At 40.4% G+C, this 12,643-nt stretch overlaps 1 protein-coding gene across 2 annotated transcripts in view; it reads right to left on the reverse strand.

Annotated features, from left to right (window-relative positions):
• Positions 1-12,643, reverse strand: part of POLR3B (RNA polymerase III subunit B) — a 109,310-nt gene that overhangs the window by 69,595 nt on the left and 27,072 nt on the right. For both annotated transcript variants that reach the window (XM_025881247.2, XM_073900356.1), the window contains exons 10-12: positions 7,832-7,954; positions 2,138-2,257; positions 320-454 (exon numbers count right to left, since the gene is read on the reverse strand). In XM_025881247.2, coding sequence (XP_025737032.1) covers positions 320-454; positions 2,138-2,257; positions 7,832-7,954 — 378 coding nt within the window. The remainder of the gene's footprint in view (positions 1-319; positions 455-2,137; positions 2,258-7,831; positions 7,955-12,643) is intronic.

A 12,643-nucleotide genomic window follows, 5' to 3' on the forward strand; every position in this document is an offset into this window, starting at 1 on the left:
TCGAAGGCAGGGAGGATAAAAGAGCATCCTGGTGTGCTTGGGAAGGTCGAAGTGGCCTGCCTGGGCAGAAGCAAGGCGGGAAGGTGCACTGGTGCAAGACTCCCAGGCATCCTGGGAGCCCTGCTCAAGAGGCTACACTTGGTTCTGTAGAGCCGTCCAACTTCCGTAATTCCACAGAGGAGTTGCAGGGGAAGGAAAAGTAGTCAGGGAGGCTCCCCTTTGATTTAATACTGGGATTCTGAGGAAGCGGGCATGCTTTGAAAAACCTCGAGCCCCACGCCCGAAGCTCCGGCGGGCTGGCATAGGGTCACTGAATCACCTGTCCTGCCAACTCCAGTCGTTTGTTACCATAGTAGTCTCGGTCATCCACTTTATTATCTCCTTGGGCCAGAATCACTCTTCGCACCATCACAGCGGTGTAGATACACTTCGCTCGGAAATTGAATTCTTTAACCTATAATTCAGGAGTAGAAAAAATTTCAGAGACAATGCGTGTTAGCTACTATCAACTCCTTCCTTCCCTGTACATTTCATGTCACTCCTTCAAAGAGGTGGCGCCCACCAACTCTCCTTGGGCTGGTCCGCGAACTTGTACTTGCCACTTCCTTTCTCTGGGTCCCAAGGCACCAGGGCAGAAGGCCGGGACACTCTGCTGGGGACAGAGAGGCTGCTTGGAAAGGCACTGGGGAGCCAGAGACACTCACTGTTGCTATTTGACTTTTAAATGGTCTTTCCAGTCATCCAGAGGAGTTTAAAATTCTGTTGAGTCCCAGATTTCATATTAAGAATTTTCTAATTCTTTGAATTAGCTCAAAACACCTATAATTGGCAGCCAAAGGGCAGAATCAGAGATCTGTATGCTTTTTAGCCAGCAAGATGTTTTAAAATAAGAAATTCCTGTGTGTAGGTGGTCACTGTCCACTTCCACAGCCCTTGACATTCCTTTATGATCAGCTCCTGAAGGTAGAGTATGTAACTCCCGAATTAGATCATTCATGAAAAATACACACGTGGTAACTCATTATAAACCAGACTATGTGGTTAGCAAGATTGGCTAACAAATAATTCTATCACTTAGAAAGAGTAACATTATATTAGAGAGGAATGATTACTCTCGCCCACACCCCACATGCCAACATGACCAACCTCTATTTAATGATAAATGAATAAGAACTAAATACAATTGACCTTTGAACAACACAGGTTAGGGGCACTGACCCCTCACACATTCAAAAATCTGTGTATAACTTTTAACTCCGCCAAAACTTAATTACTACTAGCCTACTGTTGACCAGAAGCCTTACTGAGAACATAAACAGTAAATTAACACATACTTTGATTGTTATATACTATTTTCTTATAATAAAGTAACGTACAAAAAAGAAAATTTTATTAAGAAAATCATAAAATACATTTACAGTGCTGTACTATACTTACTGCAAGAAAAAAACAACACATTTCTAAGTGGACCCATGGAATTCAAACCCTTGTTATTTGAGGGTCAACTATATCAAGGGTCAGAAGATGGATTCTAGCTCTCTCTCTGACCAGTAACCAGCTGGGGGACAAGACAAACCATCCAGCTTGTCTGGACCCGAGCATCTTCACTGTAAGTAAAGGAGGCTGGACAGTGTGACCTCTAAAATTCAAAGTCTAAGAAATGAACCATCCAGGATTTTAAAAAGGATCTATGGTGGTAATGGTAGCACAATAGTGAGAATGTACTCGAGGCCACAGAACCGTACACTTAAAGATGGTAAATTTTATGTTATGTATTTTACAATAAAAGAGAGTATATGAGCAAGGCACTGTAAGCTTGTTTCATTTAAAAACATCTAACACCATCTCTGTCCTTCAAAACCATGAAATCAAGTAGCAGCACTCATATATGTCTGAATATAGGAAACCAATTTTAGATTGAAACAAGAGAAAATAAACATGATGCTAATGACAGCATACGGCTAACATTCCCTAAGTTCAAATAAACTACTGATAATGGAAGGTGATTTCCAGGGGGCAGCCCAGCTTTAGAGTCTCTCTCTTTTCTTATGGAACTAAATAATGTAAACCTGCACTCAAAGTTCTTTAGCAGACGGGCCCGAGGACCACAGTTCTGAACTGCACAGGTGCTACTCACCGGCACGTGTGTCAGGATGGTAGAAGCCAGGAGCTCTCTTGCCTCTTCTATCTTTGTCTTCTTTGGTCCACCTCCCCACATCCTTTGCCTCCTTACTTTGTTCCCTATATATTTTAATGCCTATAAAAACAGAATATCATGATGTTTGAATGACACCCATTGGAGGGAATTTATTAAACACCTACACACAAAACACTATAAACAAAAAGATGAGGAGGATCCTAGCTACCGAGAATGCTGCATGAGGCTGAGTCAAAAATCAACATTCCTCTTGAATTAATAACAAAGTAGCATTATATGCTATCCCTTAAACTAGTTCCCTTTTTATAATTTGTTTTCTTACTACAAAATTGATACGTGATCACTGTAGGAAAGTTAGAATATACAAATGAAAAGATGTGAATATACACACACACATATATACACATTATGTATACAAAGCCACCAACCCTCCACCCAGAGAGAACCACAGTCCACAGTTAATATTCTGGAGCTGTACTTTTTTCCCCTCAAAAAGGAATCACACCATGTGAAGACCTCTATCCTGAAAGCTGCAGAGCACTGCTGAGGGAAAATAAAACCTAAGTAAATCAAGGGTTATGCTGTTTTCATGGACTGGAAGCTTTAATAGTATTAAATGGCTTACTGTTAAAATTCTCTCCAAACTGACCAACAGACACATCGTAATTGTTCCTGGAAATTAATACTCCTGGCAGGTTTTTTAAAAAACAAAAATAAGGGATGCCTGGGTGGCTCAGTCCATTAAGCGTCTGCCTTCAGCTCAGGTCAAGATCCCAGGGTCCTGGGATCGAGCCCCACATTGGGCTCCCTACTCCACAGGGAGCCTGCTTCTCCCTCTGCCTGCCATTCCCCCTGCTTGTGCACGCTCTCTCTTTCTCTCTGACAAATAAATAAAATCTTTAAAAAAGAGAGATTAAACAAAAAACAAAAATCGATTGATTCTAAAATTGACATGCAAATGCAAAAGACCTAGAAGAGCTGAAACACTCCTGAAAAAGTAAAGTTGAAGGATTTATATTACATGCTTTCGATTAGAAAGCTATGGTAATCAAGACAGTGTGAGAATGGCATAAGGGCAGACAAATAGATCAATGGAACAAAATATGTCCAGAAATAAACCCATGCTTTTATGGTCCGAGGATTTTTGACAAAGGTGCTAAAGCAATTAAACAGGCAGGGGAAAATCTTTTCAACAAATGTTGAAATATCTGCATCTAAATATCTACAAAGTAAAAAATTAACTTTGACCCCTACCTCACACCAAATAAAAAAAATTAGTTTAAGTGGATTTTAGACATAAGTATAAAACTAAAACTATAAAGCTTCTAGAAAAAAAACCAGAATATATTCTTGCCCTTAGGGTAGGTGAAATTTCTTTACACAGGACAAAGAAATTGATAACCATAAGATAAACAACAAAAACCTCTTGATAATTAGATTTAATCAAAATTAAAACTACTCATCAAAAGACACAGTTACAATAATGAACAGGGAAGCAATGGACAAAGAGAAAATAGTTACAATAATAAATCTGACAAGGGACTTATATCCAGGACACTTTTTTAAAAGTATCAGAAATTCAGTACTAAACAGACAACTCAGGGCGCCTGGGTGGCTCAGTCGGTTAGACGTCTGCCTTTGGCTCAGGTCATGATCTCAGGGTCCTGGGATCGAGCCCCGCATCGGGCTCCCTGCTCTGTGGGGAAGCCTGCTGCTCTCTCTCCCACTCCCTGCTTGTGTTCCCTTTCTCGCTGTGTCTCTCTCTGTCAAATAAATAAATAAAATCTTTAAAAAAAAAATAAAAACAAACTCAGTGAGGAAAACAAGCAAAAGATTTGGATACTTCATGAACAAAGTCAGTAGTAAGTCCATGAAAAGTGTCCAACATCATTAGCCATCAGGGAAATAAGTATTAAAACCATAGCGGTATAGACACCACCCAATACCTAGTAGAATGGCTAAAGTTGAAAAGACAGACAAGACCAAATGCCGGTGAGGACATGACGCAATCAGAACTCTCACACATTGCGGGGTGGGGGGGGGCGGTGAGGGGAGAACGGACTGCAAAATGATACATTTACTTTGGGAAAAGGTTTAGCAGTTACAAAAATTACATACGTAACTGCTCTTTGATCCAGCAATCCTATTTGTAGGTATTTATCCAAGAGACATTCTGACCTGTTCAGGCAAAGACTTGTACAGGAATGTTTACAGTAACTTTAGTCATAAGACCCAGATCCATCAACAGGAAACGATAAACTGTGGGACAGTCGTACAATGGAATACTACTCAGCAATAATGGACAAATGACATAAAATATCAGACAGTACACTCAGCAGAAGAAACTGGATGCAAAAGAGTATATTCTTCATAATTCCAAATACATAAAGTTCTAAAACGGGCAACATTAACCTGTGGTGAAAAATCAGAACAGTGGGGAAGAAAATCAGAGGATGGAGGTGAAAAGGACTAAGAAGGGACATGAGGGAACTTCCCGAGGTAATGGAAAAATATTCTACATCTTATGCAAAATTATGTACATTTGCACATTTCAGCACACATAAATTCTACCTAAAAAATGAAGTATTAAAAACTAATCAAATAGTGGGTGTGAGGAGTAGGTGGAGATTTAGATGAAACAAAAATGGCAGAGTGTTGGTAATTATTGAAGCTGGGTAATGCGCACAGGAGGGTTCATGATACTCTTGTGTATATTTTGTGTATGTTGAAGTTCTTCCACGATAAAAAGTTTTTAAAGAAGAGGACAATTTTCTAACAACAATGAATGCATTTTTTTTTTAAACTGGCTTTCAGTTAGTCAGAAGAAAGGTCTGGGATTCCTGATTCTTTATCTTGGAATCCCTGTCCACGATTATGTGCCTGGGAAATTTCTGTGCTTCAAAACCTAGCTCAGGTATCATTTCCTCAGCCCACTCCTTTTTCTCTGCTTTGTGAATTCCCTATGTAGAAAGAACTAAGTGCTTTCATTCCGCTTCAGACCACACTATATTTTAACTATTTACAGGTATGTCACTCCTACTAGATGTTGTGTCATCTTTCTCTTTGATTCCTGATGACTAGCTCAGGGCCGGGAAAGGAATGGAACTCCTCTGTAGTAAGATCGGGACATCAGACCTAGGGTCCTCTCCATTTAGTGTCCTTTAGAGCGTAAGATAAACTCAGACGTGCCCACCCTTGCTGCGGCGACCTAGCAGTAAGTAGGGACCAGTACCGGATAAAGCAAGCCCACAGTCAGTGGGAATTGCCAAGAGACAGGCAGTTCGGTCTTCCCTCAACTGAGCTGTCCTCATGAAATTTTGGTCTTCCAGTTCCCTTGGGAAAAGAGCCTAAAGATTCTTCACTTTGAGCAAAGAAATAGGGGAACACAGGAGCCTAGTACCCCTTCTGAGTTAGCAGGAAGTCAGCTTTTTCCTGGAGTGACTAATAATATTGCCAGGGTTTCACAGTGTGAGGGTTGGGGTGAGAGTCCAATCTGGGCATGAACAAGTCAACAGGACACCCCTCGTCCATCCTATCCTCCAAAAAGGTAATAAATAATTTCTTCTCTCTCTGCCACAGCCCTTGATGAGGATGATAGAAAATGTCTATGAGCAAGACCCAGCAAAACGTTTTGTAGGCAGAAGGAATGGAGGAGAGATAACAAGGGAAGCATTAAACACAAACAACGCAGGTATTAAGAAATCCACTAAGTGCCATGTTGCCAGAAGTTCTATTATGTAAGACACCATGCACCTGCTACTCGCTCACTTAGAAAAACATACAATATCCACATTGCCCTAACTCATATGTTCTGCTTATCAGTCATTTTGGATTACGCATGCCTAGAAAGCCTCTTCTTAGCTGCAAATTATTAATCTGTGCTCTAATACAGCATACAGTACGAGCCATGTCAATCTTACACCCCGTCTGCATATTCCCATCTCTGAACTGAACTTCTCTCATTCAGTTAGCTAACATTTTCTGTCAGCACCTATTTAGGAGAAATAAGTGATTTGTAACCCAGTATTTAGCCCTGCTCACCCAGCTTTACAATGCTAGGGTTATAGGGCTATCTGAGCAACAATGATGCTGTTTGTTTTAAAAGGAAAAACGGATCTCACTGAATCCACTGAGGGATCATGAAGGTAAACTGCTCTTCCCGAGCATTACATGGCTTTAAAGGAGAGAGTGTATCTCCCCAAATTGAGCCAACTCCTGGGTATTTCTTTACATTTCCTCTTCATGTTCTTGGAACCCTTGGACAATATAATTCTAGTTCATAACAAAGACTCATGCTCACTAAATATTTCACCTTCAATAAAGACCAAAAATAGAAGCTCCTAAATCCCAACAACTCCTGATGTTGCCCTGCCCAAGAACTTGAGTCGACTCTTACTCAACTGCATCAAAACAAGGCGGCAGGGATAAGAATAATCCCCACTGATTTGTGCTTTGGAATTATACACACTTACATGTGATGATTAACTTTAAATGTTTGTCTGGCTCAGTCCATGAAAATATCAACAGTGGTGTGATTTTCAGAACACACACTAACAGATGTAAGTGGGAAAATGCTAATTCTACAAGCATCCCGAGTAACAAGAAAAAAGCAGCCTGGAATTTATACCTCGTTGTAAGTAACCCACAGACTAGACAATGTATATATGGGTAAGTAAGAACTGTCTATTGGGCTTCTATAGCAGGACTCCCTACCTCCCAGGATGGCTATGAGGCGTGCCGCCACTGATTGATACTTAGCAAAGTACTTTACAAATGGGGGACTAAGCATCCGAAGTGTGGCTGTGAGAGCTCCCTGTCACAAGGGCAGGGAAGTACAATTATTACTATTATTATTATTTATTTTTATTATGTTTAGCATATATATGACAGTGGGGAACTAATCTTGTCCTAAAATGCCCAAATTCCAGCTAGGAGTTCTTTAGCAGGTCGATGAAAGCTCTGTTCTGGTAAAGGGTTTCTGAGCCTGGCTTTTCTTGCTGATGACACTGGGAATTCAGAAAAAGGGGCTGAGACCACATACAACTGGACGCTGAAAGCAACTGGAAGTAGGGAATAAAAAGAGAAATTGAGGAAAAATGCAGGAAAAGAAATCTTCTACACTAGACTTGCTGTTGTTCAAAAGCATATATTGGGGCAACTGGGTGGTACAGGAGGTTAAGTGTCTGTTGGTTTCAGCTCAGGTCATGATCTCAGGGTCGTGAGAGGGAGCCCCACATCAGGCTCTGCACTCAGTGCTGAGTCTGCTTGGGATTCTCTCTCTCCCTCTGCCCCTCCTGCTGTGTGCTTGCGGGGCGTGTACTCGCTCTCTCTAATAAATAAATAAATCTTAAAAAAAAAAACCCAAAAAACAAAAACATATATCACTCAGGCGAATAAGTGAAAAAAGAGTACTTGCTATTGTATCAGAACAAAAGCCTCTTGGACACATATCCCCCTTCAAAGTTAGACACCATAGGCCGATAATTTATCAAGACAAACTCCTTCCTCCAATTCCTAAAACACAAGTCAAAGAAGCTTCTCTACTGTTCCTCCCAACTCCCCAACTCCTCCCACACCTACACCCCAAGAAGTCACTGCATCGATGCTTTATGCATGAGCAGCACTAAATCTCCAATTCCCTTTCACAGCAAAGGACGACATGAAAAGACACACCTGCATCTGTGTGAAAATCTGAGCTTTCTGGCACTCTTCCAAACTGGGTCCAAATGCAGCCATCACGTGCTCCTCTGTTCCAATCATCTGTACAATTTCCTGGTCACTCTCAACACCCATGGCCTAGGAAGGAAAGAAAAGATAGAAAGAGTGTTGGCTTTGTGTTAACGCACTGACATTTGCTTATGCTAATTTGGCATTGTTTGTGGGTATTACTTCTAAGCAAAAGCTAGCTCTTTTCTCAGAAACGGTGCCATCTGGCATTGGCAGCCCCAGCCCAAGCTGCAGAAGAACCTGAAACAGAAATTTTGATTGGGAAGAGGAAAACAAACATTCTCAAGCACTTTTTTGCATGTGTGCAATCTTCTAAAATGTTTAAATATCCTGTGAGTGTCGTCGTGAAAAAGGAGGTAGGAAGGTATAGCGGAGACACTGGTCACAACTGCAAAAGCAAACTGAAGAATTAAAACAAAACAGCCAAAGAGTAGTAAATCAGAAAATAGGCATTGCTGAAAATAAACAGAACTCCAATTAGTTTTGTCACAAGACTAATTTTTCTGAGAATTGTCAACTCATTCTCATTTAGGCTAGAAGAGTTTTTCCTAAAGGATGTTTTACCTCACCATTCCAGAGATATCAAGCTACTTTATGCAGTTTTTAAGAAGAAATTTAAAAAAAAAAAAAAACTAAAAACACACTTAGGAGGTTTAGGAAACCCACTTATCTTAAGTGTTTCAAGGTGGCAGCCGGCAACGCAGGTCTTTGTAGATTCCATATGGCACTATGGCTCACTACTTCACACATTTGCCTGGAATTCTGCCATATCAAGAAATAGAGCACAATCTCACTAAACCTTTCTTGGCAGAGAAAGAATCTGTTTCTTAGAAGTTACGGGAAAAGTTATGTTTGCATTAAAATTCTTCCTTCAGCTATGCAGAGAAAATGGAACCCGGGGATAACTGTCTAGTTACGCTTCGAGGCTCTGGTGCCCACTTCTCCACACACGAGGGAGAGGGAGGAAAACTGCATCTCAAGTTCCAGGGAGGAACATCGAGAACATAAGCCAGAGTACAGTGGAAAGGGCACCTCTCAAAGTCAAGGGATCTGAGGTGTCTGTCCTAAAACAAGGTCAGTGACAGGCTTCACAACTACTACTGTCAAACAACCTTGTCCACCTCTGTTTCTTCATTTCTGGGAACAAGAGGAAAATTCTACAATTCTACATTTGAATTTGAGTCATCTGTGATCCAGAAATTCGATTTGAATACTTCAGGATCAGACGTAAACTGACTGAAAGTTTTGAAACTTTTGAGGCAGGGGGAAGGTAAATATCTGCTATGTCCCCTTTAGGCCAACTATGGTGGTTTAAAAAACATTCAACAATTCTTTGACACCCTCTTCAAAAGGTAAAGACTAATTCTCCTCCTCTAGAGTGTAGGCTAAACTTAATGACTCACTTCCAAAGAAAAAAGGTGCAAGCCACAGAATACAACTGTGGAGCCCTGATTATGAATAGCTCCAGCTTTCTGCTTGCTCTTTCTCTTACAGTACAGAGCTCCTCTGCCATGTCCTGAAGACACTCACGCAGCCTATGGAAAGGTCCGATGGTGAGGAGCCAAATGCCACTGTGGGGGGGAGCCACAATGGAAGCAGACCCCGCCGTGCTCCAGTCCAGCCTTCAGGTGACTTCGGCGCTGGCTGACATCTCAACTCATCAAAGACCCTGAGACAGAACCACCCAGCCAAGCAACTTCCACATCTCTGACCAACAGAAACTGTGCTATAATATGTTACACAGCACGGATAACTAACAGACCAACTTTTGAAATTAAATTTGCTATTTGAACTTAACAAAAAATTCATAAATGTAGAACTTTTGTTCAAAACTGTATTTAGTAAACAAATAAAGATGCTCTCACAACACAAATCTCTTTTCTATACTTTAATTTTCATCTTTTTTCTCTAATTTGATATGATGCATTTGTTCAAATGGACACTAGACAAACTCCACTATTCAAAAATATTAAAAATATAATTAAAAATTTAAAGTTCACTAAAACACTTAGCATTTCACGGATTAAAAGAGAGCAATCCTAAAAAAAATATCAGTTTAATTTTTAAACAAATGAAGAAAAAAGCCCTAGATTATCCCTTGACAGTAGTGCATCTACTCTGACAGTGATGGCATGTATGTAGGCCCATCTACATTTTCTCCTTGGCCTGCAAGCCAGCGAGAAGAGAGTATTTCTCTGTGAAAAGCTAATTAGAATATAAATTAACTTTTGCCTGTCAATCTCCCAAAACAGTGTTATATGGGTTTCAACGGAATCAAAATATACGAAAAACAACACCAAGGCAGGTAATTTGCAGTAGAATCTAGTCACCCTTCTCTCAAACCATTGATGATAAAACTTTGTAAGCAATGTGCTTCCCTCCTTAGGGGGAAAGTACAAACACTAAAAGAGATCTACATGGGGCAGATGCCAATCTGAGCATGCAAAACGGTAAAGCAGGAGAAGGTCTTGCTGCAACAGAAAGGAAATACTAGAGCTGGATGGGCAGTAGCTTTCCGGATCAGCCCCCTTTCTTGAGGCAGATCAACCTCTAAATCTGAACCAAAGCCACTTGGAATATTTTAATAATTAATTTTTAGTTCAGCAATTTCCAAGTGAAAAAGACTATGTATATTTGGTGTTTAATAGCAGTGAAAAAGTCCTTCCTCATTTGACATATGGATTGCTGCTTCAAGTTGTCTCGAAGCTGGATCTGAGCAGTAATTTTATAACTGCATAAAATTTTCAAGTGTTCTAACATGGATCTAAACAGACTGCTTAGGCCTTCCAAATATTTCTAAGCCATGAAGCAAAGATATGCCAAGTACATGGTAAATGACACCATATGTGCAGAAAGAATGATCAGTGGCAAAGCTCTGCTCTACAAGGACTAAACTCCTCCTATATCGGGTCACTGAACTACAGAGTGATAACTCAGGTTATCATCAAAAGCACTCTAGCTCCAAAGACCAAACTGATTTTACGACTATTTAGCCTTGGGAAGTCACAGCTACAAATAAATGACATATTGCTATGGAAACGACAGCAAAATGCCCAACCATTTTGCTTTACAGACATAATTTAGACATCTGAAAACTAGCTTTATATGGAACTCTTTGTCCTCCAGATATCTGAAATCATTTCCCCTAACTAGTAAGTCAGAAACAAATGCTATAGAATAACCTTATGAAAAAACAGCAGAGATAATACCTTTCAGCAGAAGGTCACCCAGTCTGGCCATCAGCACTAAGACAGAACAAAAATAAGGGCGTACGCTCTTTAAGAAGCAGCACGAAGTCTTCTCTTCCAATACCCACTAAGTGTGACTACAAGTGTGACTTTTAAAGGCAGAATACTAATGAGAGAAGAGAAGAACATGCCCACTGGCGGTGATATGCTGAAATATACTATGTGAAGGGGGGAAAAGGAGTAAGTTCTTAAAATACCTAATATTTAGAAATCTCTTATCTTTCTTCAGACAGGAATCAATCTATTATGACTAAAAGTAGTCTTAGCAGATAATAAAAGAACTGTGATGACCCTCTTTAACTCTGCAATTTTTTCCTCTTTAAAGATCAAAAATTTCAATGTAAGTTCATTTCTGAGGAACAATGCCCAGCTCCCTTGAAATCTGATCTTCTTTTCTGTAAAAACTTTCAGACTACAGAGGCCATCACAGAGCATCTGCTGAATACTTGGGAATACAAAATGTAAAGTGGGTAAGATTCATGGGCAAGAGAACCTTTGTAGTGATTCAAGTCCATAAATAAGGCTGATCTAGGTCTTAAAAAGCTTTAGCCATCATATTCAGACCCAGCATGGAACCTGGAAACCCTGCTGCTTCTGTCACTTTTAGCCAATTGTTGGTTACAATCGACAACCATCAAGTCCTAATGACTGTCAAGGTCTGTGTTAGGGCCACACAACACAAAAAGAGAAATGATGTGACTTTCCTGATTCCCCCAGTTTATTTTCCCCAGCTCCTGACACCGAATGTGGAGGCAGAGCAAAGGCGAAAGAAACAGAATCTTCCTTCTAGGCCGTCCACTTTTCAAAAAACACACTATCCCTTCCTTTGCTCTTCAGGACAACTCTCTCAGGTGAAAATTTTCACTTTACAGGGGAGTTATCCGAGATGGAGGGAGACTGGGAAATCTGCCTGAGGTCACACAGCTAACAAGTGGAGAAACTGGAATTTGGCCTAGATTTGCCTGATGCTAATAAGAGCTCCCATATTCTGTGCTGCTCCCCAGATGGAAAAGTCTTCATAGAAGTTATCAGACAAGGTTCCATCAGGCTAGAAAAACATCCCTCTAGCGGGAGACTGCAAAACGGGACTATCTGTGACCAATGCACTTTGTTTATTTAAACTGAAAAAATTCGAATACTTGTTTTCATTCTTATACACTGCTGACCAGCATGCAATGGTTAGGTTTCATGAGAAAATTTAGAATTTAGGCAACATGCCCAAGTTTTTTAAAAAAACGTCTAATTCCACTCCCAGGAATTAAGTCTCACAAAATACTCAGCAATATGCAAAAATATGTATGTAGAAGAAGATCCAGGGTTGTGTATCAGAGTGAAAACTTGGGGGAAAAAGGACACCTAAATGTCCCCCTACAGGAAATTGGTTAACCAGATTACACCACCCACGGGTAATTCCTGTACGACACCTGCTAAAAATAGTGATGAAGATCCGTATTTATAGATATGGAAAGCTATTCACAATTCACTGTTCAGTGGAGAAAAAAAAATATCG

The sequence above is a fragment of the Callorhinus ursinus genome, unplaced genomic scaffold (assembly GCF_003265705.2).
Source record: "Callorhinus ursinus isolate GAN/ISIS: 27379988/994484 unplaced genomic scaffold, GSC_fseal_2.0 scaffold14, whole genome shotgun sequence".
Lineage (NCBI taxonomy): Eukaryota > Metazoa > Chordata > Mammalia > Carnivora > Otariidae > Callorhinus > Callorhinus ursinus.